At 49.4% G+C, this 21,372-nt stretch overlaps 1 protein-coding gene and 2 long non-coding RNA genes across 8 annotated transcripts; 2 read left to right on the top strand and 1 right to left on the bottom strand.

Moving 5' to 3' along the window:
* The first annotated feature begins 36 nt into the window (after positions 1 to 36).
* Positions 37 to 8,550, top strand: bag5 (BCL2 associated athanogene 5). 6 transcript variants are annotated; one of them, XM_069193133.1, is made up of 6 exons: positions 1,049 to 1,488; positions 1,962 to 2,675; positions 3,187 to 3,298; positions 3,709 to 4,016; positions 5,250 to 6,089; positions 6,565 to 8,550. In XM_069193133.1, the coding sequence occupies exons 2-6, from the start codon at positions 2,647 to 2,649 to the stop codon at positions 7,103 to 7,105; spliced, it is 1,830 nt and encodes a 609-aa protein (XP_069049234.1). In that variant the 5' UTR covers positions 1,049 to 1,488; positions 1,962 to 2,646; the 3' UTR covers positions 7,106 to 8,550. The 6 variants fall into 6 exon arrangements, with proteins under 6 accessions (XP_006632242.1, XP_069049234.1, XP_015205976.2 ...); XM_015350490.2 differs by lacking the exon at positions 1,962 to 2,675 and having other exon boundaries at positions 3,106 to 3,298; XM_069193131.1 differs by having other exon boundaries at positions 1,049 to 2,675.
* A 1,409-nt stretch (positions 8,551 to 9,959) lies between these two features.
* Positions 9,960 to 14,076, bottom strand: LOC138241017 (uncharacterized). The gene is made up of 2 exons (XR_011190205.1): positions 12,852 to 14,076; positions 9,960 to 12,169 (listed from the first exon to the last, which is right to left on the bottom strand). It is a non-coding gene; the product is annotated as an uncharacterized lncRNA (long non-coding RNA).
* On the top strand, positions 13,387 to 17,989 carry LOC138241018 (uncharacterized). Its single transcript, XR_011190206.1, has 2 exons — positions 13,387 to 13,475; positions 14,074 to 17,989. It is a non-coding gene; the product is annotated as an uncharacterized lncRNA (long non-coding RNA).
* Positions 17,990 to 21,372: the final 3,383 nt, after the last annotated feature.

The following is a 21,372-nucleotide window of genomic DNA, read 5'->3' as shown; positions in this document are numbered from 1 at the left end:
CAGCGCCCCCTTGCACTTGTAACCATCCACAATCACGAGTTTCGTTTTATCGTGCAAATTCAAGAGTTTTGGTGGAGTTTACACTATATATTGCATTATCAGTAGTGGGTTGATTTTTTTTTATGAATTCAAAACAACTTGTATAGCACAAAGCAAATATGTCGAAAACAATGACGCGAGTTGTTGTTTAAAACGACAAGATTAAAAGTGGAAGGTGTGTAAATGGGGTTAGAGAGGGGTACGTTTTCAATTCTTTTCGAGGTGATTTGCGGAGAGTAATTGTCTCTTTCAAAGATATTTACTGCGGCGACAGCGAGGGTGATACTGTCTCACATCAGGGTCCATGGAACTTCGGGATTTCTACACTTGGACCGTTCCGTGTGCGGACCTCTGTCGTGACGTCACTCGGCCGGCCCGACTCTTCTCCCGGCAGTGGAGCCGTGCGATGAGGATTGTTGTGCGTTTCTCTCTCCTCCCCTACCGATCTGATGGCTGTCCGCTGGTTATGCAGGTAAGACGCACACCGCTACCCTTGACCCCTTTCTTTGGTACGGAATACCTCAAGCGTAAATTGCTGGAATTGCCTTTTTTGTTTTTACTCATGGGTGAGGTTGTTACCGCCGCTGTCAGTCAGTTCTTTCTCAGCCTTTCTCGAAATTCTTACTGTTGACAAAGGATTTGAAAGGACCTGCTGTTATCAGTAAAAAAAAGATGTAGCAGTGTCAGTTAAGGATGATTTCGGATTTTGTAAAGCGATCAAGGGTGCCCATCGGAGACGTTTTCCAACAGGTCTAGTGCTGACAGTGTGATACACGTTTCGCTTCAGCGAGGTGTTGCTATTTGAATTTGAGCCGAGCTCTGCTACAGAAAACGTAAGGGCAGTGCCATTGTTTTTAGGCAGTGAGAATGCACCGTACGGTAGATATGCAATACCGTGGCTACTTACCCGTCCGGGACAGATTCACAGCTGTCATCCGCTTATCGTTAAGAAAAAAAAATGGTTCAGGTTGTGCGGAGCAGGGCGCCTCTTACAAACTGCACAGGTTGAAGCCATCCTTTCGCTATAGGGCCAGAGATTTGATTTCGTGCCGCTCGGTGCACCTGTCGCCCAGAGAGGTGATGGTGCTGTAGGAGATGAGCTTGGTGGCACTAAGATTTTCACCTGCATGACGGCCTCGATAGCCCCCTCCGAGGCCTCTGGTGTTGGAGAGAGCGTTAATTGTGCTTTGGCAGCGCTGTGAATTTATCGGCCATGCCCTTGAGTTTGAATTTGAGAGCACATGCGTTAGGGTTTCAGTCGGTTGTCAATCAGTATGTCACAACAACCATTTTGACGTAACCTTTACAGATGACACTACGATAAAAAAAAGCGAACTACTGGCGTTATCAAAGTAAGAAAGAGATGCGCTACAAAACAGAAAACTAAGGGTGTCTTAATGTTTGTGCGCGGTAACAGGGTAGCCCTTAACCAATCAATGACGAGCCGAGGTAATAACGAGAAAATTCGTTTATATATGAAGACTTTAATGAAGTATTCCTCAGAGCGCATTAGCAATAACTCATTAAGTGCCACCAAATGTAATTACCTTTGTGTTTTCTGTCTGGGCAGCATGCACGTTTCCGCGGAGGAAAATGGAAGTTAAAGCTTTAGGAAGCTACATCGTTTCTTAAGCAGTGCTCACAGATGATCTCGCTGTGCCTTTTTAAAAAAAAACTCGATCGTCTTCAGAACGAGTCCTGAACTGGTGGACAGCAGTTTAGATCTTGTTGTCTGTCTGATAAAAAATGTCAGAGCTTCACTAGCGAGAAGAGGAATGAAGATCATCTTTAACGAGTTTAAAATTGAAAACGTTTACATGACGTCCTCTTTTTCAGTCCTGTTGTAACCTTTTACAAGCAGCCTCATCTATCTCAGTGTTTTCCATTTTGTTTTTGTTTTGTTTTTTGCTGCCTGCACGCAGAATCCTGCACTTGTCTTGTGTGAACAAGCTGCAGTTGGGCAATATTGTGCCTGAAGCAGTATTGATAGACTTCAGAGGAAGTTGCGGATTACGATTGCGGAGGTTGAGGTGAAGACCTTACAGTGTCTCTGTGAATGAAGGTGCAGTAGTTCTACGACTTTCTTACTGACTGTGAAACTCCGGATGGGTGGTAGCAGAAGTGGTGTTCATGTGGCCATACTCCATGGGATTTGTGCGTTCAGTGATCTGAACATCGTTTCTAACCTACTGTTACGCGGACACATCCGTGGACACAGTACGGTAGTGTGACTGCTGGTTATTCGGGGCTCTTGGGTTTGATTCCAGTATGGGCTCCCCTCCAGGTCCAGTCTGCACATTCCCTCTCCATGTCCACATTGGGTTTTCATCAATACCCATTTCCTCCCACCTTCCGAAGACAGGCTGATGAGGTCACGAGGTGTCTGCAAGCCCTGCCTCCATGTGGGTCTACCTGGTGATGGCCTAGACTGGGGTTTAAGCTATAGTCCCATATTGCACCCTGGGCTCCCAGGACAAATCCCGGGTTGCATCAGCCACGTTTTCTGGTAATGGACGGATAGATAGATAAATCCATCCCCTGTGTCCTCTTCTCAGCTGCGGGGAGGTGAACGTTTGACCATTAAATGCCAACCAAGCATCATCCTCCATGTCTTCAGAGTTCACTAGGGGTCGGAGGTAAGCGGGATTCAGCGCCATCGATTCGTGAGCGAGCAGGCCGTCGCTGGGACTGAATTAGGGACGCGTGTGTACCGCAGGAATGGCGAATATTTCTAGCGGGCATTATTCTATCGCTCCCCCTGAATTCTTGATTGAAGTGCCAGTTTTAATTGAGGTTGTGATGGCATCGAGCGTATATTTAAAAAGCCTTGGTGCTACTTTGTGGGTTCTCTCTATCCATGCATGCTCCTATTCCTCCTGTCAGGTTTGCACTCGTGGAATATTACTGGGAGGCATCCGAGTGGAAATGTAACTGTTCCTGGTTGTCTTTCCACGCTATCTGAGGTGTGCGGGGCAGGTTGCAGCGATAAAGGTTGGCGAGACAGCCGTTTGAATTACTTTGTGATTCTGAGCGTCTCCATCACCTGCTGTTCATGCATCCCATCAGGACGCCAGGTGCGATATCACAGTGCTGGCACATGACCCGCACGAGGAGAGTAAGAGAATTCCCTCTCTCTGCCACTGACAGGTTTTTGGTGCTAGGAGTCAGATGCTGTTCACGCGTGTCAGCTCTGTTGTACAAAGTGACATGCAGTATGGTGATTGTGGAGGGGGAGAAACTGTGGATTCCTGCAGGAGAGGTGTGGAATAAGTATTTTTGGGTTGATGTCTTTTAGGTAATATTATATTTATTTACAATTTTTTAATGTTTGTTTGTACTATCCATCCGTATTGTAAGTTTCTGTGTGTGCAAAACATAGCTGCTTGGATGCAAAAAAAAATAGTGAGACATGAGGCGATCAATTATTCCTGTCTCACATGAACAGATAGGCAAAACCAAGATTCTTTACATTTTAAACATGACCACAATGCCAGTTCCTTGCTCTCTTGTTAAACAAGCGTCCTTTCAAAGGAATGTTTATAAATACATTAAATACATTGCCAAACAGGACACGTGATCCTTGTGGGTGGGGTCACATGCTCACACACAGACACCCACACGGTGTGAACTGTGAATGGGGCAGGTGACGGGGACGCTGTCTCCTTTAAGACGGCAGAAAACGAGGAACAAATCTTTTATGACATCAAAGACTCGCATCATCGGCAGACTGGCAGCTGCAGTGGAGCCTGCCAGGAAAGTGCTCTTCAGTCCCCAGAACCCTCGCAGTGTCAACACGGCCACATAACCTGCTTATCTGGGAATGGGCATGCCTGTGGTCACGGAGCAGCGGAATGCTCTGGAGCGTCTGGAGGACTATTCCGAGCCTTAGTGTTTCCCACTGGGAGCTGGGAGATCTCTAGCACAAGATTTCTAACGCAAATTAGCCTGCTTCATCTGCCAGCATATCCACCACGTTTGTAAGTAATTCCGTTTTTAGGTTTCTTTTTATAAGATTCCCGGATGGCGGGGGCGACGGGACTGCCTTTGATGTTCCCAGGCAGCGAAGTATCTGGGGTTGGGAAAGTAAAAAAAAAAAAGCTAAGCTGAACAGAATACCATTTTTTTCTTCGAAATGGGGGAAAGAAACAACAGCGAGGCAAGTGGGTTCCAGGGTGTGAACATGTTCCTCGTCGAATGCAGGAGATCGGATTGCTAAACAAAGAGTGGGCTGGTTTGTAATCTGCGTTCAGGGGTTCGGCGAGGAGCATTCCTTTGGCTGGGATGGTGAAAGTGTTTGGTGGGGCTGTTTTAATCCTATTTCGATGTTAGGTGTGGCGGCTTCTCTTGGGGGAGGGATTGTGTACTGAGCCATAAATCCCAGCCAGAGAGTTATTTGCGCAAAAGCTGTGATGTAATCCCCGTATCCACAGAGGTACAAAGGTGTGTATCGCTCTGGCTGTATGTTATCTCTAATGGGAACTAAACAGACATGTCTTCTCAAGGTTAGAGCGCTTTCCCTTTGTTCAAAACAGGATGGTTTTGTTTTTAATCAATCGCCGTATTTCCTACCAAACAAAATCTTTAGATGATATTTCGATATCGCTCTTCCCCGTGAGGCAGTATGATGGTTTACTCACCTAGACAGATGTTGCCCACCCTTGTGAAAAACAGGGTGATGCAGGCCTCTGAAGTAGTAGGTTGCTTGTAATCTGTTAAAAAATAGATAAATGCTCAAATTAACGTACTCCCGGGAAGTTAGTTGCCCCCTCTTTAGCCTCTCTGTCTTTACTGCATCATCCCACCCATCAGCTATTTTCTATAGCCCTGGAGGGCAGTGGTGGGCAGACACGGGGGCCAGGCAGGGCAGGAAACACCCTGGAACACACACACACACACACACGCACACACACGCACACACACGCACACACGCACACACGCACACACGCACGTACAGGGGCGATTTAGAGATGCCAGTTCACCTGGACTGTGGGGTCTTTGGACTGTTGGGGGGGGGAGAACTGAATACTCCACACGGAAGATGCCTCCGTCTGGAATCTGACCCAGGAGCTGGGAGGCAACTGCGCTCTCTGCCGCAGAGTTTTTTTTTTTTTTTTTTAAGCCCCTCCAGCTTCTGCACGGGGCTCCCGTTGTAGTTTGCCGCGAACGCTGTTGTGGTGACCCCCCCTGCCCCCCCCTCCCCTTCTCCGCAGCCTGTTTGGAAAGCCCTTTGATGGTGGGAAGCGCATGGAGACGGGCGGCCAGCATCCTGGCCTGCAGCGGCTGCAGGAGGTCCAGCGGGAGGTGCAGGGCCTGGGCAAGCAGGTGGGCTCCTTCAGCGGCCTGCAGAGCGACCGCGAGTACCGGCGGCTGGAGCGCGAGCTGACCCGCCAGCTGCTGGAGGTGGACGCGGTGGACACGGAGGGCAAGGCCGAGGTCCAGCAGGCCCGGAAGCGGGCGGCCCAGGAGGTGGAGGGGCTGCTCCGGCTCCTGGAGGAGAACTCGGCCCACCCCTCCCGCCTGGCCATCGAGGGGCTGAGCCAGGAGGCCCAGCGGCTGGTGGAGGCCGGGGTGCTGGAGCCCCAGAGGGCGGGCGCCGGGGAGATCAGCGACGAGCTGGTGGAGAGCCTGCAGGACCTGGTCCTGCGGCTGACCCAGGTGAAGACGGGCGGGAGGGTGCCCCTGCGCAAGGCCCGGTACCGGGCGCTGACCCGCGTGTGCGCCGTGCAGGACGTGATCGAGGGGCGCACCCGCCGGCAGACCCTGCCCCTGCCGCTGTCCGAGGACACCCACGCGGCCGTGCAGAGGATCAACATGGTGATGGCCAGGGTGAGCCAGGCGCGCAGCGAGCTCATCGCCCTGCTGATGGGCCTGGGCGACGGGGACAGCTGCGCGCACCTCGCCCGCGTGCTCACCGAGCTCCTGGTGGAGCTGGACGCCCTGGACGTGTCGGGGAACGCCGCCGTGAGGAACTACCGCAAGCAGGTGGTGGAGGAGATCCACGGGCTCCTGAAGCACCTGGACCTGGAGGGAGAAGGGGACGACACGTGCAGGTATGAGCCAAAACGACACAAAAGCCAGATCAGTGCAGAGATCCAGATCTCCTTCTGAATTCACTTTCTCATTTCAGACCTGTGCATGAAGGAAATACCTTCAGAATTGCAATACCGGGAACTGTTTTCTTATCCATGCTTGCAAGAATAATTCTCTACTAGCCAAGTTCCTCTTTTCTGCACTTGTGTGCGATAATAGTATTAATGATAATGATGAACAGAGAAGAAAGAAAACACAACGTTTCGTATTGCAGCTGAAGAAGGCTCCGAAACGTTGTGTTTTCTTTTTTTCAGCATGGAATAAACCCATTACTTGTTTCTTTGCAGCCTACGCATGCTGACACAATGGTAATGATAAGAATAAAAATTGATGATAATGACGATAGCAAGAATCTAATCTTTTTACCCCAAGCAAACAGTTAAGCGTTGAATTTAAGCTCTCCGGTTGGCTCTCCCGCTGCTGGCGCTCTTGCAGGTACGACCTGGCCCAGAACGACTCGATCCAGCAGATCGAGGTGCTGCGCGGCCGCGTGGCTCAGCTGCGCCGGCAGCTGATCAGCCAGGACAGCCCCGGGGAGCTCGGCTTCAAACCCAAGGCGGAGCTGCAGGGGTTCCTGACGCAACTGGACGAGGTCAGCACGGCGCGCAACCCCTGCATCCGCGAGGCGCGCCGCCGCGCTGTGCTGGAGGTGCAGGCCGTCATCACCTACATCGACCTGCGGGAGGCGCTGGTGAGGCGGCTGCCCACCGCCGAGGAGCACCCCTCGCAACGCGCCGTGTGGCAGGTGCTGGCCAGCCTCTCCGAGCTGCAGGGGCAGGTGCTCAGCTTCGACGGCAAGCGAGCCGACAAGAGCTACATGGTGCTGGAGGAGATGCTGACCAAGCAGCTGCTGGCCCTGGACGCGGTGGACCCGCAGGGGGACGAGATGTCGAAGGTCGCCCGCAAGCAGGCCGTGAAGTTCGCCCAGAACATCCTCGGCTACCTGGACATGAAGACGGACGAATGGGAGTACTGACCGCGGCCACTTGCGGTGGTCTGTCTCTCTCGTTTGGTTCGCAGTCCTCTCTCCCCTCATCTTCATATCGCAAAGAGATGGATCAGGCTGCAGGAGGACATGACGGAACTAACTGGTTTGTGGCTGGGGATGGTAACATGATGATGACGTCTTTGTTGCTGTTACAAGATTCAGGGGAAACATCTGGCTCTGGAAAGAGGCTGTTTTTTTTTTTATTCCAACTTTATTTCGACAGACATGAATACAAGCAAATTGTTCCTCAGCGTTAAGAGTTCCATAAATCTCCAGTCCGTTCCGAAAGACTGCGTTTTTTAATTGTGGCGTTAGTGTGGTGCTCTAACCCATGAACAGAAGTGTGACGTGGAGCTTCTAAGCGTTTCTCTTTCTGTCTGTCTGTTTGGTCAAAAAAAAAAAGTCGTCGTGAGATATACAATTGTGATCTGGTGTAAAACTGTTAGAAAAAACACAAAGAGGGGAAAGAGGAGGAATTCCATATCTTCAGAACCTTTACAGGGAAAGCATATCAGTTTTGGGGGGAAACAAATCAGTTCTCCAGCAGAGAAGAGTTAGTTGCTAGTAGCTCTCTGTCTGTTGTTTTAGTTGTACTGGTAGTGAACTTCCCTTTAGTTCATCAGCAGCTCTGCCAGCACATCTCGCCAGTAGCCTGCAGACAAGCCAGCAGATTATGGGGTCTCCGAAGACATGCTCTGAGATCTAATCTACATCCTGTTACCTGAAGGCACAGCAGACTCTAGCAGAACTCTAGCAGAGCCGTTCAAGGTAAATGGAAATTGACTTCCACTTCTTACAGCTTCACAGCCCAAGAGGAGGAGAGGTGAGGGTCATTGTTAGATCTCCAACTTGTGTCTTTACTTCACAGGTGATGTCTCAAGATATGGGTGACTATAACCTCTGTAAGTAATCACCTTCGGAGAAGAGCCGAAGACATGTTAATTCATCTTGAATTTTTTTCTTATGCTTAGTTTAGTCATTACTACAGAGAACTATTGACCAATTCATTTACTAAGCATCTAGACCGCTTTAGTTCTTAAAGCTACTTTAATTACATTGTTTTGTACATGATATTTCACAGCAAGATTCAGCAGCTCACTCACTGAGTCCTAGTTTCTGCTTTGTATAAATCGTGATTCAGTCAGAAGGAACAAGGAATTGATGATCAGTCAATCGTGAACATTTTAGATTTAAAAACATCTCCTTTTGCATTAGCCAAAAAAGGAGTTTTCTTGTTCAAGAAAAGAAAAGGGTGTAAAAAAGTGAGTGAAGTGAAATCCGTCCCTAGCAGAGCTTGGTTGAATCCAAGCTCTCCTGGGGACTGGTATTTTCTGTTGATATTTTTTTACTTTTGTTTGTGATGTTTGTGGCTAACATGAAAGTCTCCATTGGGTGTAACTCGGAAATAACTGAAATGAAGGATTTCCCTGTTATTGACTAATTCATCGCTTTTTTTTTCTGTTGTGTCATTTCATGGAAGCAATTTGCTGAAGTTTATATTTTCATTTTTGAAAAAACAAGACTATAATTAGGGTTCGTCTGTTGCCATAGTCACTGATGTTTTGTGGCTGTGGGGTACGGTGTTTGGGACTGCTGCCATGTCAGAGAGTGATTGACACAAGATTTCAGATATTCATTGTATCAACAGACTATGAATGGGTTTTATAAAAAATGCCCAGTTCTGTGCCTTTCTTTCTGCCCATGCTTCTGATGGCTCTTTCCCTGCTTGTCGAGTAAGCACAGTATAATCCACTGTGGCAGGGAGGCTGAGTGGATATTAAGTGTCCTCACTTTAATGCACAGAGAGGGAGGGAACTGTCCTTTGAATTATTTAACACAAGCACAAGACAGAGAAGCAGTAGGAGGGAAACAGGACTCCATATCTGACGCTATGCTTTCTGGACAGGAAGCATTGTATGTTGTATAGAGAAACTCTGGGCTCTGCACCTGTTGCTGGAATCATGCACCATTTTTGTGTGGATTCTGCGCCGATGGTCATCAGGGGAATGACTGGGCACAAGCTAAAGGAAGCGCACCTCCCAGTGAAGGCCAGCTGTGCAGCGGTCAGCCGCATCTCGCTGCTTAGCTCTAGACATACCCTGTGAACCTGCACACGCTCGGGCAGGCCGAGGTGGCCTTCAGTTTTCACTGCATGCAAGGCTGCTGCTTTTCTCTTCCCAGAGTTAATGAGCTAGCTCCGAGGACAGCAGGCTTGCAGAGCCCCCCAGAGGCTTCATTACCTGTGCGGCTCCAGACGCACATTATGGTGGTCCTTTTTTAAACTGATGAACCTGTGAAAGACACCAACATGTCCGTATGGTCCCTGCAGGGAGAGAGCTAGGTTTACCCAGTCTATCTTCTGCTGTGATGGGAGGCTAGCAGAACTGTTCCTACAGGCTGGAACTCGATTGATTCGGGGGGGGATTCCCCATCTTGTGCAGCAACAGCTTTTTCTATAGATCTGCAAGTTCCAGTATTGGCACAAGTTGTGTGTATTTGGTTACCGTGGCTTTAATTCTATCAGCTAGGATGAATCAGTGTTCTATAAGCTCCAAAATATGTTATCGCCAAAAAAAAAAAATGCATCATTTGATGATTCATTTTAAGTGCTGTCTCAGCTTTATCTCTTGTCGTCTCTTGTTGGGTGGGAGCTAATGTTTTCGTCTGCAGCTGGACCTCTGTGGTTTCCTGTAGGAGTACATGGTGCTGTTCAGAAACCCGACTGAAAAACAACGGTACACGACAAGATGTGCACGATTGCTAATCTTAACAAACCTGCTATTGTATTTATATACAGCACCTTTAACTCTGCATGCAGATTCGGTTGTGGATTCCTTAGTAGTTGTTTTTTTTATTATTATTATTATTATTAATAATGGATTTGCCCGCTCATGAGAGTACAATGGGGGTTGCTGTGGAGTGGGGGAGTTCTGTGGGGATTTATATCCGCAGGATTAGATCGACATCTGTCATGATGACAACTCGTCCCTGATTATTTCAAGCCTCTGCCTTTCTTCTAATTATAGTGCAGATTCTGAGGGTTGTTTCGTCATGTCTGGGTGACATGTGGACACGGTATAAGCACCACAATCACCCCCTCCCCCCTCCCCCAGTCCCTGAACAACGAAGAGCCGGGAAACTTTTGTGAATGTCAGTATGGAGGCATCGCTTCTCCTGGGTGGCGGTCGTTCACATTGGCCACAGTGAGGCGAGGTTACTGTAGACGGGGGGCCGAGACGGGTAGGTGACTATCCAGCAGGCAGGGACTGAGAAACCCCAAGCTCGAGTAGTAATTGGCACCGACAGCTTAGTTTGAACTCTCCCGCCTTCGAGTGCCGCCACCGCCCTCTGGGGATAAGAAAAAAAACAACAACAACAACAACAACTAGAATGTCGTTCCAAAACAAAAACAAAAAAGTCAGTGTAGTGTTTCCAAGCGCCAAAGCGACTTCGGCCAGGAGTTTCATTCGGTCCTGTTTCTGGCGGAGGGTGAAGGCGGCTCTGAATCCGTGTGAAAAGGGCTCTGTGATGTATTCGTTTCCCGCGGATACAACTCTGGGTGCCGGGAATCGCTCGGACATCACTCCCCCCTCGTCTGTTTCCATACATGCTCATACATACCTACAGCTGGGGAGGAGTCGGCGCTCTCTGATGGCTGGAGACGAGCTGTCAGGCGGGCTCGATTGTGGGGAGACAGATTCCTGCTCTGTGTCCAGTGTACTAATAAAAGTGTCTTAATGTTGCGAAACAAGATGCAGTGTGGTATGATGTGTGTGTGTGTGTATATATATATACCGTGTATATTGACTGCCCTAAATTGGAAACGAAAAAAGATGTAAATACTATCCAGCAGTAAATATATAATTTAACAAGAAAAAAAAAGTCCACGGTCTTTTTCTTTATTTCTTGCGTTTGTTTGATGATGATGATGATGATGATGGAGTTTGGACCCTCTGCATGTTAGTGTTAACCTGGTGGATGGGAGTTCCCGGGGCAAATACTTCAACAGTGATGATGGCAACTCGGGGAAAATCGCCGCTGAAGCTCAGGGCCGGGTGATACGAAGGTTCCCACAAGGGGGCAGTGTGAGCTTGGATTTGTAAGAGTATCGGGATTGCACAAAGACTTTTTTGGGGGGACAACAGGACCATCGTTTTAGCTTAAAGTTCTAATACATTGGCCTTGGGGGGGATGTCTTCATTGCACCGGTTGTAAAAATTACACAATGTTTTCTCCACTGAGTGATTAAATTAAATTCTGATCAGGTGATCAAACACACACTGGCAGATTGATTATTCATTAATGCACTCAGTTTGGAAACTCCACGAGAGCATCCAAAATACAAACTCACAGGAGGTGTAGTAAAAAAAAACTGTCCTCCACACACCATTTCAATAGATATAAAAGCAGATTTTTACGAAGCCCTGTCTGTGGGTTGTCTACCTTTCTATATGCTGTTCTCCCTCCCTGCAGCCATTGGTACGGAAAATCTTTCCTCTCAATTTCAGCGCCTCTCTCTGGCAAAGCTTAAACAGCGGGAAGCAAAACCTTGAAACGATATATTCTTTAAAAGTCAGGTTCCGAAATCTAGAAAGCTCTGGGACACAATGCACATCCACAAAAACATTCCTGGCCCAGAAACCCTTGATCACAATGGTTGAGACTGGTTCACAAAGAGAGTGACAGAAACACATCTTTCAGAGACGTGTGGCACGCTGACAGCCGACTGTGGAGCGCAGATTGGGGGGGTGGGTGAGGAGAAGCCCTCTGCTTACCTTAGTCCTGTCCTCCCCCCTAGTGGCAGTGTGTTGGGGAATGGGGATAAGTCCATTTCCCAGCTAGACAGTGGACCATTGTGCCCAGCAAGGCTCTCTCTCTCTCTGGCGCAGAGCGACTCTCTCTCTCTCTCTCTCTCTCACCCCGAGAGTAGCATTCTGCTGCCAAAACACCCTCTTTCCTAGAGCAGCCGGAAAACACTCGGTACTCCGTGTCCTCACCACTCCACAGAACAACAAGCCTCGCTGTCATCTGTTAGGAAATTGTGCAGAAGCACTAAAAAAAAGGATTAACAAGGGTAGGTTGTATCGCCAAGAGTTCAGAAAACAAAGTGGGAGAGGTTCAAATTGGACAGTGCCGTTTCTTGAGTTAATATTTATGCTACTGTATTTAGAACGTCGGGCACAATTTTGGACTTTCAAAATTCTGGTCACTGTTGCAGTAAGGCTACTGCTGCTCTGTTGTCGATCCAGAGAAGAGCAGCCAGGTTTATCTTGGTTTACCTCTTACTGCATTGAAAAGGTGAAAGGAAGTGGCCTATGATCGCAGACAAGAAGCGTTCTTCAATAGAGACAATTACGAGGGGACTGGTCCCAGATTCGTGTAGCCAGAATCCCTGAAGGATTAGGTTAGGTTTTCTTCACAGTCAACAGTGAAACACAAGTGCTCCACGTTGAAATGCATTCAAAACTCGGTGCAGAAAAGAAATTCTTTACACAAAGGATTGTGGGAGTCTGGAACGAGCTAGCCAGGCTTGTTTCACGATACAAAAAGAAGCTCGTGCCGTTGCTCACAGATCCTTTCGAACGAGCAGGTTGCGCTGAACAACCTCCTCTCTCGTTTGGAGCGTTAGGTTTTTGATCAAAGTGCTTGTCATTTAGCGACAAGGACACCTCTGTGACTCAGTGCATGGTGCCGGGTGCTAACCTTGACCTCTTGACCAGCCCTGTGATCTTACCTCGGCCCGGCCGCTCCAGTCTGTTCCCGAGCTGCCGTAGGTGCGCGCTCAGGTTGCCACCAGCAGATCACTTTGACCTTCCGCATCCAACCAGCAGGCCAGCAGCTCAGTGGCCCCCTCACAGCTGCGTCACTCTCCCTGGGTCCTTACAGCCCAGACGTGTAGGGGGCCCCGAGAGACCTTTTTCACAAAGATTCCTACATGTGGCCAGTAGGGGGAGACAAATGCCAAGGCCTTCCCAGGAGCAGCAGCCTGCAGCCTGCAGCCTGTCTGTAATGGTAATGACTGTCTGAAGTGCACCACATCCTTGAGAGAAGGAGGAGGAGTGCGCTTTTCACTGGGCCAGGCATGACTTTGCCTTTGCCGATATGACTAGTCAAATTCTAGTAATAGAACTAATTACTATTAGTAATAGAACTATTAGTAATTAGTAATAGAACACCTGAAGAAGGCTCCACGGCCGAAACGTTGTGTTTTCTCTCTTCTCTTTTCAGCACAGGAATAAACCTGTTACTTGTTCCTTTGCAGCCTACACATGCTGATGCAGCTCCCCACCTGAAGTTCTCGTAATATTCGGGCTGATCTCGTTCCCGGCGATCGAGACATTGGGAAAGTCGATGACAGGTTAATACTGAAGGATGCACCCTGCACACTAAGTGTGCTCCTTAGTATTGCAATGTTGACCCCCTCCCCCCCGGCTCTGTCACTGTCACCTGTAACAAGCTGCAATGCAACCACTTGTGCATGTGCGAAAATGGTGCTTTCCGAGGCTCCACACACTGACAAAGCAATAGCGCAGCCATCTGCCTCTCTGCCTCTCTGCCCCTCCCCCCACCACTCTGTCGGCCGCGCCCCGTCGAAGTGCCCATTGAGAAAACGAGCTCCGGCGACCGGCCTGCCTTTGTGAAGCCGGAGCGCCCCCCCCCCCGGACCTGCGGTCTCCGTGGCAACGGCGGCAGGAGGGCGCTGCCCCAGTTTCTGCGCCTTTTCGGTTCCGGAGCCGCAGCCTCTCGGCGAGCCCCTCGGTCCCGAGCAGACGGGCTGCCTCAACAGCAGGACGGACACACGTGTGGCGCGACGTAGCCGAGCGTTACATAACAGGCGTCACATGCGGATGCAAACATTTCATTGGCTTCCGCGCGACACGACTGTCAACAGTTCGCCTGTTCTGTATTTTTTTTTTTTAACTTTTGGATTGTGTTTCCTGCTCTTGCAAACACAGCCCCACTTTGACGAGCTGCTGGAGCTCTCCCGTCCGCCTCGGGAGATGCGTGTGCGCCTTGCCGAGCTATAACTGAGGGGTCCGAAGGCACCGCACGATCATCGCGCGGCAAGGAGATGCGGACCGATGAGAGAGGGGGGAGTGTCTGCCTGTTCCTCCGCAGGAGTCGGCGTCCCACCCCTCCCAGGAAGAGTGCCGGGGGGAAGCAGAGGGAATCCCGGCACATACACCCCACTCCCCCCCTCTTTCACGTGCAGAGCCCCGTGCCCAGAGCCTGGAGCCCGCCCGCGCAGAGAGCTGGACCTCTGATCTGCTTTGCAGTGAGCTCACGTTGCATGCCAGCCGGCCGGCCGGGCTCGGAGACAGCGGCAGCCGTGCCTCTCGGAGAGAGTGAGGTTTAACCCCTCCAGGGGCAGGAGGGACAGGAGCAGAGCCCCCCTCCCGACCTCCTCTGCCCTTAACGAATTGCGACGTTAGCGATGTTGAAAGGGGCCTCACAGCCACTGATGCCTAATTCAGGATGAACAAAAAAAAACGGGTAGATTTGTAAAAGAAGATCCATTCAAATGAGTGGCTTCTAACTTATTTGAGGTCACATTTGCCCCTCGGGGGGGGCAGTGAGGCACTATCCCAGGTCTCTCCTCTCTTACACTTGTCATGCAAATCCCTCGAGACCCCTACAAAGACCCCAGCAACGGCAGCAGGACTGAAAAGAATTCCTAATGCTGGGGGGGATGGTGTCATCCTGCGCCCTTCGCTCTCCAACGCCTTTTTATAGGCTGCCAATAAGCCCTTATTGCAGGGAGCAAAGCGACAACAGCGCTCAGATCCCACCTCAGCCACGCGGGACGTGGGAGTGCAGAGAGCTCTCCTGCTCTCCGATTCATTCTTACATACTGTAGCTTCAAGCAGGCTTACTCATACCTACCCAAACAACGCATGACCTTGAGGGGGAACTTCAAAACCATCCCTGCAAACTCTTCGACAAGTGGCGTGGGCAGTTATTTCTGCATGCTGCACAGAGGAGATGAAAGCCTCCCGCCCCACCTCTGAGAGCTAGAGAAGCAGTGTACTTGTCCAGCGCTCCTAAGACATCACCTTCGGAAATTTTTATCAGCACAGCGCTGGAATGAAAGCCAGCTTCTGCCAGCTGGTTACCATAGAAACGGGGATCGCTTCTGCCTCAGTGGCCTTTGGGTTTCTAGCTGGTTTGTCTGTCTTTGGAGTGGGGTGCTTAACTGCCCAGCCCCCAGAACCCCACCAGTTCGCTGGCTCCAAGGAGGCCAGCCTGTTCTAGATCCATGCCCTCGAACAAACCGCAGCCCAGTGTGAGCACCAACACCGGCCGACTGGCAGATGAACAAGAATCCAGGGCAAGGTGCCACAAGATCAAAAACACTCAGAGCAGCACCAAGACACGAAGCACAGGGAGCCCGTAAATAACCCCCACCCCCTGTGGGACCTCTGGCCCCCATTCATTCTCAAACTCATATTCTCAGCCCTTCAGATGTAAACCCGTGCCAAGGAGAATTAAAACAGTCATGGCTGAGGCACACGAGGCTTCTCCTTCTCTTCACAGTCCAGTGGAGAAACACTGGGCCCCGACCACAGCTTGTTCTCAAAGGGCCCACGACATCTATGTTATTTGAGGGCAAACGGCATGGCGCCCGATCACACGTCCGCCCCCTGTCGGCCTCCAGCAGAAATCTAGTCCTCCTTTTGCTGGGGAGGCGGGGCAGTCCCACCGCGGGAGGAAACCTGAACTTGAACTCGATGAAACCAAAACCACGTTTCAAAAATCCACACTCCTGTTTCCTTACAGACGGCAATCGAGAAAACAAGAACATGTAAAAACGCCATCCAATTCCCTTTCCTAAAATAGCCGAGAAAACTACGACATCATTTATCATGACATCTAGGATGGGTTTTTTTTTTCCACCTGCCGTGCCTGAGCCCTGCTAGTGGGGGTGTAGCACGTTGCTTTGACACCAGTCTGAGGAAAGAAAATGATTATGCTGGTTGATAAAATACTGTACAGCGCACAGTAAAATGTACCAGGTACTCATCAGTGATATGCCACCTGCTCCACATTTCCTTGAAACATGGGATGCTAAATTTAAACCTCTGCTACCCTGCAGTTTCTCCAACCAATGCGAGAGCTTTGTCTCTTGGGGGCTGCACTATCTCAGCAGAGTTCTGCTGACAGCACTGTCAGCTATTTGCTACTTCCTGCAACTAGACGATGAACTCTTTTATACAGGTATTGCATAGTACAGCACAAGAAGAAACCCAGAACCAGCAGTGGTTCTATTTACAATACAAAACAGGACTCATGCTAGAGAATAGGCTCATAGCTGGTTGATTCAATGGTTGCTTAAAAGCTGGTGGAGCTGCAGCAGAGACAGAGTGCAGAAAGGGTTTCTGTGCAGGAGCTGAGGTGCCAGCTATTGGTATATTAATATATATTAAGGACTGAGACTGGGAAGGACTGAGACTCAATGAGAACCACAACTGACATGATGGTCCTCGCTGCAGGTTACATGCATGCGCCTCAATGCCTCCGAGACAATCCAGGATGTAGCTTGCACTGTCCTCCACAGGCACGGAGCTTCCTGATGCGCTCCCCCTCGTGCACACACAGGGAACAAACCCGCACAGAGAGGAGTGCGAATTCTAAACCAACCGAACCTTCTGCTGCTCTTTCTGCGTTTCTTCACTCTCCAGAACCCGGCAATTCAGTTTGCAAACACACTTCCAACAGGAGCGCAGGGGGTGAACTGCGAGTCGCGGCAGGAGACGACAATGTCTTTTTCCAGCCAACGACGGCAGACTGGGTCTCACCATTCCACCGCACAGAGCGCAGCTGAAGGGCACAGGACCAGACCGCCAGAGAGTGAATAAGCCGTGGTATGTTTTAAAAACCCCAGAAGGGCCTTTTTAAAAAAAAAAAGTCCAAATATGTCACTTTGTATCTGCACAGAAAAGTGTAGGACCCCCATGCCTCTCTCCAGCTCAACAGCAGCTCAGCAGCAAGCAAGAGGTTCTCAGAAGGTCCAAGGGGCATCGGGAACATTAGCCTCCTCCCTGCCCTACACACCCCCTTTCAGCAAACCCGTCCAAAAAGTTTCAGAACAATCCTTCATGACCCAGGGCACTGTCACAAAAGGGGGGGGGTCTCCATGGCAACAGGCTGCAGCAGCCGGCACTGATCCGGAGAGAGACCTGGAGCTGCCCCCGCAGGTCTGGAATAGCCGGATCAGAGCCTTCACAAGACCTTCTAACCAGCTGGGCTCTGCTCCTTTCACATGGTAATGCAGGTCAACGGCTGAGCCATGAACAATACAGGCTGAGCGCAGAGCTGGGAACCTCCTAGGCCATCCACAGTCCCACTCTGCATCTACTGCACCGAGCCTCAAGAAAGGGAGGCCAGGGGAGGGTCTGACACAGGCCTCGACAATGGACACGCTAGCAAGCGCAGATCTGCTGTCAGGATTTTGAGTCACGTCTGTTTCCCCCCCACAAACAGCAGCCTGCGTCAGCAGCAGAAACGCACTGAGTATTTATAACCGATGTCCTTCAAGCAGCCTTGTCAGGAAGCCAATTCAGTCAGCGTGAGAGCGTCAGAACACGCGTCCTTTTTCACCCACTCGTGTGACTGCTCCCGCAGGGCATCGGCTTCTGTGCCTGTGCAGCAGGACTGGCTGAAGCCTTGGATTCCGGAGTGCAGGTTCACATGGGTCGGGCAGGGCAGAGGCGGGGGAGTCTGGGTATTCGGCCTGTGGGTAAGAGCGCACTTGACCGAGAAAGTGGACTGGCGTGCCTCTCGGATGCTTCCACCCAGTGCCTGGTCTTGCACAATGTGTGCGTGCAAGTTTAAAAATAGACTATAAATAAACGAAAGAGTTATTCAATGTTACATTTTTTCCAGATCTCAGGGGGAACAGGCATTGTGGCTGCTCCCTTGGTTTAATCTAAAAAGGTGTAATACATAGAATATGACAGCCCCCCCCTCAGGAACACTAGAATTGGACTGGTCTGTTCATCAAACAGCATCTTCAGCGCCTGCTTGAATTTCCCCTCTTTCTCTCTGCTCCTCTGAAAAATTAGATTCTGTCCAGATGAAGCATTTAGGCAAAACATGAAAAATTGTGAGTCACCCTTCAGAACACCACATGCCTATTAGACTGATGAAGCAGGAGTCTCTGTATTTTCCTAGCTTTAAATTCAGTCAGGAGTGTTAAGGCACTTAGCAACTGCAATGAAGAACAGTAATTACACATCGGATAAGTGCATCACCATGCACCGAATGTTCAGTACAGACAGACCACAGGGATACTTCTTTGTGTTACTCAGAATGAAATAAAAATACAATTTAAAAAAATCTATTTTTAATACACTTAACTAATGCCCGTAGATGCACAGCTTTTGAGCAGAGCAAAGCAGCGAGAGTCCCTGACGGACAAAGTCCACACTATGTAACTACAGGATCCTATCTAGAGCAAACAGGCGACCCAGCAGACCACAGGGTGTGTGCGAACAGCTCTACACAGGCAGGAGCCTGGCAACACGCCTGAGTCTGCAGGGGCCTCACTCAGCAGTGCAGGTAGGGGCGCAGCAAAGGGGGAATAACACTGGGCGCCCCACTCAAAGATAACTCAGGGCTACAATCCAGCAGTGCAATGTGCCTGAGAGGCCAGCAGTGTTTACTGTACCAGCACCACTTGTTTACTGCCAGAAGGCAGCTGTTTTCTGTTAACGGGATTTCCACCAGAAATCAGGGGATTTGAGAAGGTCAGATTACACACACAGACTTTACCGGCCCACTGGTGTCGCAGTCTGTTACGAAGCGGAGAATGTGAAAGTAACCCCAGCCCCGTAAATCTTTATCATCTGTTCTCACTGAGGAAGTCCCAGCAGCCGCCTCAAGGGGGCGCCTCTAGTTCCCATTCCCTGCCACAGTAAAGGGAGAACCGACCTTTGACCACGATGAAACACCACTGCAAGATCTCACATGATAATAAGACTGCAGTCATATAAAGAATCAGTTCTGCTTTTAGTGGACTTGTCAAATGAGAAATTTAACCACACCTTTTATCATTTCAGCTCTGACTGTACATTTATGGGCTTATTCATCCAGTGCTTGTGAAAGATTTAGGACAGCGACTTCAGCACCTACAGACAAACTCAAAGTCAATCTCACAAGCAAAACTGACACCTTGGACAGAGATGACACAGTGCACCGTAGCCTGATGCATTAAATTATAGAAACGTGATACTGTACATTCTTATGTTCTTATGAGGAACCACATTAGAAAGAACCACCCTGTTACTCTGAGATTTTGGAATTCAGGCTCCTCCTTTATTAATACTGTAGCTATTCAACTATTCTACTGCACCATTTCACCAGCTCTGTGCTCAGAACATTAACATTAACGCTGACAAAATTATAGACAGGAGAAAGCAGTTCAGTGCATCTTGGTGACCTCGACCTTGGTGATAACCACTGAGCTCCCCCAGAGTCCTGTCCAGACAGTCCTCCAGCACCCCCAGAGTCCTGTCCAGACACTCCTCCAGCACCCCCAGAGTCCACTTCAGACACTCCTCCAGCACCCCCAGAGTCCTGTCCAGACAGTCCTCCAGCACCCCCAGTCCTGTCCAGACACTCCTCCAGCTCCCCCAGAGTCCTGTCCAGACAGTCCTCCAGCACCCCCAGTCCTGTCCAGACAGTCCTCCAGCACCCCCAGAGTCCTGTCCAGACACTCCTCCGGCACCCCCAGAGTCCTGTCCAGACAGTCCTCCAGCACCCCCAGAGTCCTGTCCAGACACTCCTCCGGCACCCCCAGAGTCCTGTCCAGACAGTCCTTCAGCACCCCAGAGTCCAGAATTGCACGATGTTCCTCATCCAGTTAAACAGTCTGAAAAACATTCGTCTGAATGTAGTTTGTGTTCTTTAATCACATCTGTCTTTCAAGACAAAATATTAATCCCCTGGAAGGTCATTCCTTAAATAAATCTCAACCCTGCTCTGAGCTGTAACTCAGCTGGTATGCAAATTAGGACAGTATCTGTGTTCAGCTCATTTCTAAAGCAAGATTTCAGTTTACTTCAGTAGATTCAAAGTACAGCCACGTTGTGGGATGAGAGCAGGAAGACATTGTTTTATAGCTCGTCACTAAGAGCCTGTGTCTAGGGTGAGTTTGTGCTGGAAGGGAGTGAGGTGTATTTGTATTCAGTCTGCAAAGTGGAGCTGGTGAATTTCCACTCCTAGCATCAAGGGGATAAGCTCATCTTCACCTAGATGGTGCTTTAGAAAGCTCCCTTTTCTGAGATGTGATGAAATAGCAGCACGTTTGAGATTTGAGATTGAAATTTACTGCATAGGCATCTGCTTTGATCTGAGGTGCCAGCATGGTACAGTATGTCTGTTGTCAAGTCCTTCTACAGTGTCTCTTCCTTCATACTGCAAAATCAAACAGCACATGCCCCTGCAGCCAAACTTGCAGAGAGGTGAGGTCTGGCTGTGACAGCTGTGTCTTAATACGCGGGCTGAAAATGACGCAGTCAAATTGCAAACCCTTAACCGGCACTCTCTGTGAGCTAAACACAGTGCAGTGATTGTAATTATCTCAAATGCAAGTTTCCCTGGGTCAAGGCACCAGCCAAACCGTTGCCAGTTATAATTGCCAATCTGCTTAAAATGTAGACCATGATTCCAAGCACAAAAACAACCACAACAGGGTCCCTCAGGAAGCACAGAAGCTATTTCTCGTGCCCTTTTCTACACAGCAACTGGGTGAACGTCCCAGGTTTATTGCATCCATTTGTAAAAACAAGTCGTTCCATATCCAGTAAAAGCATACAATTGTAAACAGCACTCTTATCATTACGAAAGGGTAATTAGGGTTGTGAATTGCCCAAATGGAACTGGCGCTCTGCTCTTGACAAGCAAAAGACAAATATCAGCCATTCTAGCCTTCCTTGGGGAGCAAAAATAAGTTATTTTTTTTTAGTCTGATGTATCAAAAAACATCATTCGGCTTCTACAGACCCAGGGCTGCCTCATTCCACATCCAGGCATTAAGACTAAAACTAAAACAAAGGGACAGAGAGACTGAGCTGGACATTTTCGATCCCTCTCTCTGGGGAGGACCCCTCAGTATTAATGGACACACACAGGTATGACACCATAAACCAATATTTAAGAAACAGTTATTGCTGCAATTAATGTATCTGCGCTAATCAGCGGTATATAAACAAAAATAAGTTTACAGCATCGAGAATGATTTTTCCCGTCGTGGA

The sequence above is a fragment of the Lepisosteus oculatus genome, chromosome 8 (assembly GCF_040954835.1).
Source record: "Lepisosteus oculatus isolate fLepOcu1 chromosome 8, fLepOcu1.hap2, whole genome shotgun sequence".
Classification (NCBI taxonomy): domain Eukaryota; kingdom Metazoa; phylum Chordata; class Actinopteri; order Semionotiformes; family Lepisosteidae; genus Lepisosteus; species Lepisosteus oculatus.
Note: the sequence above shows the minus strand (reverse complement) of the source record. Positions and strands in the feature narration are given on the sequence as shown.